General features: G+C 40.7%; 1 protein-coding gene across 7 annotated transcripts in view; it reads right to left on the reverse strand.

Moving 5' to 3' along the window:
• The window catches only part of TMEM39A (transmembrane protein 39A), a 36,820-nt gene extending 31,727 nt beyond the window's left edge, over window positions 1-5,093 (reverse strand). For 3 of the 7 annotated variants that reach the window (XM_055383722.2, XM_019024663.3, XM_055383720.2), the window contains exons 1-2: window positions 4,701-5,085; window positions 3,326-3,468 (exon numbers count right to left, since the gene is read on the reverse strand). In XM_055383722.2, coding sequence (XP_055239697.2) covers window positions 3,326-3,438 — 113 coding nt within the window. In that variant the 5' untranslated portion in view covers window positions 3,439-3,468; window positions 4,701-5,085. Of the gene's footprint in view, window positions 1-3,325; window positions 3,513-4,700 lie in introns of all 7 variants that reach the window. The other 4 variants (XM_004036111.4, XM_055383718.2, XM_019024664.3 and 1 more) reach the window with 3 other exon arrangements.
• Window positions 5,094-6,000: the final 907 nt, after the last annotated feature.

Below are 6,000 nucleotides of genomic sequence, written 5' to 3' on the forward strand. Positions count from 1 at the left end.
GGAAAAAATGTAAGCATTATTCCTCTAATAGAATATAAAAATAGGGCCAGGCGCAGTGGCTCACGCCTGTAATCCCAGCACTTTGGGAGGCCGAAGCAGGTGGATCAAAATTAGTTGGGCGTGGTGGCACATGCCTGTAATCCCAGCTACTTGGGAGGCTGAGGCAGGAGAATCGCTTGAACCCAGGAGGCGGAGGTTGCGGTGAGCTGAGGTAGCACCATTGCACTACAGCCTGGGCAACAAGAGTGAAACTCCATCTCAAAAACAAAAACAAAAAAAGAATATAAAAATAGATTTAAGAATCTATTCAGAACCCATATAAATTCTCTAGCAATGAGTTGTGACAACACATGTGAAGTGCTACTCATCCAGGAAAGCTCATTAGAGACTTGATGCCCAGGGTTTTTATTGGGGGCTGGCCACATGGGCACCTTCTTTCTAGCAGTACCAAAATTCTAGACTCCCAAAAAGAAAGCAGGTGTTCAACATAGCTACTCTTAGGAAGGCCTGCTTACAAGGCTTACATCTGGGAACCATGACTAGTAAACAGTTCCCTACAGTGATATAAACTTTCCCTAAATAACAAGAGTGGCTCACTGTGCCTAAACTGTTTATACAAACAATGTGGTTTATGCTGAACACCTGTGTTTTGTCCTTGCATATAAAGTTTGTGTGTGGCAAAGGGTTAACACAGCAGGCCTGAGACTGACTGGTATGGAGCCAGTAAGCAGCAGAATTTAGGGAAGCAAATGGATGAAAGAAGAAAGATTCAAAGGCATAAAGAGGAATAGAAGAGATAGGGAAAGCAGTGGTCATTTGGACACGTTCAGGTGATATTATTAACAAAGTATATGCAAGGAATAAGCAAAGAAAACAATAGTTCTTCTCAAATAAGATTCTCCCTCAATCAGGAACTCTCTAAGAAATCCAGAAACACACAATATATCTTCCTTTTTTAAAAGGATAATACTTTAAATACACTGTTGCAAGAACAAATCCCTGCTCCCCAAAGGTGGACAGCAGGACAAGGAACTACAATTTCAACCTTGACTGTGTTACCAAACTAGCTCCTTGACATTCTAGAGTTTAACTTCACCAATCAGACCACAAGCACCTACCAAACAGGGACAAATTCTCTCCTCTCCAGCTGACCTATGTCTGTCTTGCAGAATCAAATATATCATCCAAAAGTATGTAATACTGAAGCAATTATCTATTTCCCTCCAATACTCTATAGACACTCCAGAAGTGAGTTCTCCTCATCTGGACACTCCTTCTTTCTATATATCCTTCCTAAAACTAAATTATAAGCTATCCGCTAGTTCTTTCATGTTTTCATACCTCGTCCCCAGGTCTTTTATAACAAATTATTCCAGCTGCTTGCTTCCCACCAAGAAAGAAATATAAAGCTTTCTTTTCCCCAAATAATTTCTCTAGGTAAACATGTCACAAATAATCACTCAATAATAGTCTTGGTGACTTTTCAAACCATAAACAATTATTTCTTTCATTTTAAAATGTTGGAAAATACTTTCTTCCACCCACTCCCTCCCTCCCCCCAGTTAATTGCTAAATAAACATATGTTAAAGGAGGAGAGAAAGGCAGATTAAAGCAACCATGGTTGGAACCTTGAATACCAGGATAGAAGAGCTACAGTGAAGGCAGAGAAAAGAATACCAAACCCAGTCAAGAGCAGAGGTATTTTCCAAATGTTCCTACTTCTTCCCAGTATACCATCTGCAGACTCTAAGTGCAAGCAGAAGCATCTACAAATGACATTTTCATTGGCTTTCAGTTCTTTTTAATAGCAGAACACTTTATTTTCCTTTCCTCATGATATTTTACATAGTATCTTAATATTTAAAACACATAGGAAAATGAGTCAGTCTAATTAAGAGAAGACTAGGAAAACTCAAGCCTAGACTGTTAGGCTTGCCTGATCCATTTTCCCTTCTAAGCCCTCCTACAGCAACCCCTGAGACACTGAAGAGGGATTTCATGGGACAGTCTAAGAACATTTTTATCTAGAGAACATAATTATCTAGAGGAATCCTCAAAGCCAAAGTCAAAGAGAACGAACAAAGAACTGCTAGAGTTAGGAGGCAAAGTTAGAATTTTTTAGTTGGCTAGAATCCTAGTTAGGGACAGCTAAGATTTTCTATCACAATTTGAAAGTACTGAATCAATAAGTTGATAGCATATATTAATAAAATTAAGGCATGTACCTCAAAGAGCAAAAAACTTTTATCTCAATACCTATATTAGATAGTACCTTTCTTCAAAAGCATTTTCGCATATTCTCATTCTTATTTTTAAGTATATAAAATAATACTTATTTGTAGAAATTTTGTAAAATTCAGTAAAGTTTTTTAAAGTTACTGCAATTTACTACTTCATTTATTTCAACATCCTGCTATGATGCAAACAGTACCATCATTTTTAAAATAAGGAAATCCAACGAACGGCAGAGTAAAAAATACTCTAGCATAAACTAGTTACTCTGTATACATACATAAACAAAACTCGGATTAAAAATTAGTATGAGAATCAGAGACTGGAAAAATCCCTTCAAACTGGAATTTCAGGGAGAGCTCCACTGAAATGATGAGATCAGAACTAATTTTAAAGATTGGGTGGAAGAGGGATTGGAAAGTCAGGAAAAAAAAGGACAAAGGTCAGGCCTAGAAAACAAAAGTGCATAAATACCATTAGACAGGCCTGAAAATACAGTAGTACTGATTGCTAGCTCTGACAATTAAAATCAAGACAAGAGAAAAACTTTTTTCAGGGAGGAAGGAGAAATTAGCTGGCAGAAAATATCTTGAGCAAATACTCGATTAGGTAAAAGTATCTCTCTGCACTGCTACATTATCAAACCTCCTGATGGCATGGACTACCCCAGCTAAAAAACAGCTAACATTTATTAAGACCAAACAATTTTTTGACAATTTAAAATCCTTGATGGAATTTGAGTTATAATTTGCCCTCTAAAAAAAGAATGCTTATAAGTAGATAAACCATCACACTTACCTTGTATTTTCATTCACTTCTCCCTTCTTCTAATAGATAAAAAGGGGATAGCAAGAATTTAGATGATCAGCCAAAATAAAGAATGGGACTGCTTTCACTTTGTGGGCCCCATTTCACATCTTTTTACCTCCAAAGTATTTTGGAATTCTGAATTTTGTCTTGAAGGGCAGGATTTCTACCTCAGTGTCAAGAATAAATCTCAATAAGCAAATATCTGAATGACATGATGACTTTTATGTTAGTCTTACTGATCAAAGGACATTAAAATTATATATAGCCTTATTTTTTCTTTACCTGTTTCTCAAGCCTGTTCCATTGCCACAGCCTCCACCAACCAAAGTCTGCAAAGAAGGTAAAGCTGAACGGCTTAGCTGTTGCCGACTAGGGCCCCTCCTTCCACCGGGCATGTCCAGGAACCAGTCTGCTTCCAGTGCCACCTGTAGTTGCAACCCAGGTTAATGGTTGTCAACCAGTTTCAACTCTGAACAACAACAAAAACATTTAAATATCAGTAGACTATTTTTAAAGTAGGCAACAAAACAACGAGAAACACTGAGTAAGCAGGCCTTACAAAATAAGATTTTCAAACGAATGTTCCCAGTGTCTACTACTTACGTTATTCGAATTAAAGGACTACTCAGACTCTAATGGGTCAAAAGCCTAAGTTCTGATCTAAGCTCTGTTCAGCTTTAGGCAAGTGATGATTTGTGTCTTTTGTCAACTGATTTGTATCATCTGTAAGATATTATAATCAAATAGAAGTTTACAAGAAACATCACACCTTATACATTTCCAGCTCAATGTTTCACACTTAAACTACTTGAAATATAGAAGAATTGGCACTTTATAAAACGTTAGGTTTTGTTATCAAGGGATATGGCTTGTGAGCTCAGATGGTCACATATTATCTGACCTTATCTGGATAAGTTAACTTCTGAGTGTGTTCTTCTGAGTGTGTTTCTTCAAGTGGGGGGGCGGGGGGGGGGAGTGTCCCCTGTTCTGCAGAGGTTGTCAGGACTGAGGAAGTGGAATGAAAGGGTACCAGTAGTTCTTTTAACAGTTTAAAAGTAAAACTGTTCGAGTGGTATCTCTATATGTTAGGGTTAAAATATTGAAAGAAACTCTTCAAGGGGATGCCCGCTCCAGAAAAGCTGGTGTAAAATCATATAGAAATTACTGAAACTGCAAGATTAAGAAGCAAGTAAAAGATAAAGATCCTCACTGGAAAAAAAAAAAAAAAAGCTCTTTTCATCATTCTACGGCAAAAATCATGATTCTGTCAACATGGATACCAATGTTTCCTAAACAATACAACTAAAACCCAAGGATGACACTGGAAAAAACCCGTGTTTTCAAATGCTCCCTATTCCTAACAGCCTTCGGCTGTAAACTAACCCCAAGTCAAACAAAGCATTCAAACCGCTGGATGCAGGGGCTGCTAGTCCTTGCTCCATTAACAAGCAAAGGGAAAGAAAAGTGCAGGGAAAAAACTGGGACGGAAGAGGTGAGAGTATGCGGTGTGGTGGACTGCAGGAGACCACAAACTTCAACAGACTGGTCCCTAAGAGAAGTCGGCAGAAAGGTAGACAAAGCAGTCTCCGCCGCACACCCAAGAGGGCCGAGGCAGGTCCAGGACAGCCGGACCTTGGGGCAGCTCAGTAATACTCACGCATGGAAGAGTCCCAGCCGGTGGGGCGGGATCCTTAGAAAGCGGCGACAACTTTACAGACTGGACCCCAGGTAAGGGAACTCCCTCCCAGCGTTGGAACGCTGCAAACCAGCTGCTTGGACGCAGGCAGCCCCCGCCTAGAGAATCAAGAAAAGGTGTCCAGGCTTCGGGCTGCCAGACTCAGACCCAGACTCCGAGGCAGTTCCAGTGCCAGAGCTAAAGCTAGAGCCAGAGCCTGATACTTCAGCACCCATCCCTAGCCTCCATTACCGCGGAGCTGAGCAGACGTGGCAGCGCACGGCGATGACGTCAGCTACGCGACCGCGGTCTGCCCCAGCCGCGAGTGCGCCCCCGGAACCAGCCGGCACGACAACCACTACCGTGTGCACCTGCGCAATGGGGCGCGCCTTCCTCCTCTTAACTCGCGGTCCCGCCCCTTCCGGCCAGTGTTGGCCAAAGCATTTCCTCTTCCGGCCTCAGTCAGCTAGCGGCTACGAGGTGCGGGCACCATGCTACTGATCCGTCTTGCTGTCTCTTGGACTCCATGTAATAACCATGTACAAGTTATCACCGCCATTTTACAGATGAGTGTAGATTAGGAGGTGTCACCTAGGGTCACGTTACTGCTAAGTGAGGGAGCCCAAGTCATGAAGTCTTGCGTCAGCATCCAACCCTGCGCTTATTGTTTGCTAAGAACTAGACAGATGCTGTGGTTACAAAGCGAATACCACAGAAGCTCAGAGTCTAGTGGAAGAGAGGCGACACTAAGAAAATACAGTAATTACCATTTGTTACAATATTAAAAGTATGTCCAAGGTCCAGAGATAGCATGTAACACTAATGAATTCTGTGGGATGGTGGTGATGTCAATACCAAGAAAAGCTTTGCAGAGAGCTTGGGGTTTCAGCCAAGACTCCACAAAGGCATAGGGGCTTTGTGGGAGAATGGCAGTCCTGGAGAAGTGGCAGATAAAAAGGTAAAGATCTGTGAGCAACGTCATCATGAGTTCAGGAATTGACCATAGTTTGGTATTAGAAGAAGAGTAAGAGTGTCAAAAGGAGCATTTGTGTAATCTTTCACTCCAGAGATTTTAATCTCCTTAATAGAAAGTTGTTTGTATTGATTGAATGATTAACCTTTATTAAGAATTTTGTTGTGTCAGACACTGGATTAGTAGCTTTACACATTTCATTTAAATCTCACATTTTGATAGCTTCTACTATGGTTATTATTTTACAGAAGAAACTGAAGTTAAAAGAAGTTAAGTAGCTTGTTGAAAATAGCCTGCCTGGCCAGGCAG

Source organism: Gorilla gorilla, chromosome 2 (assembly GCF_029281585.2).
Source record: "Gorilla gorilla gorilla isolate KB3781 chromosome 2, NHGRI_mGorGor1-v2.1_pri, whole genome shotgun sequence".
NCBI lineage: Eukaryota > Metazoa > Chordata > Mammalia > Primates > Hominidae > Gorilla > Gorilla gorilla.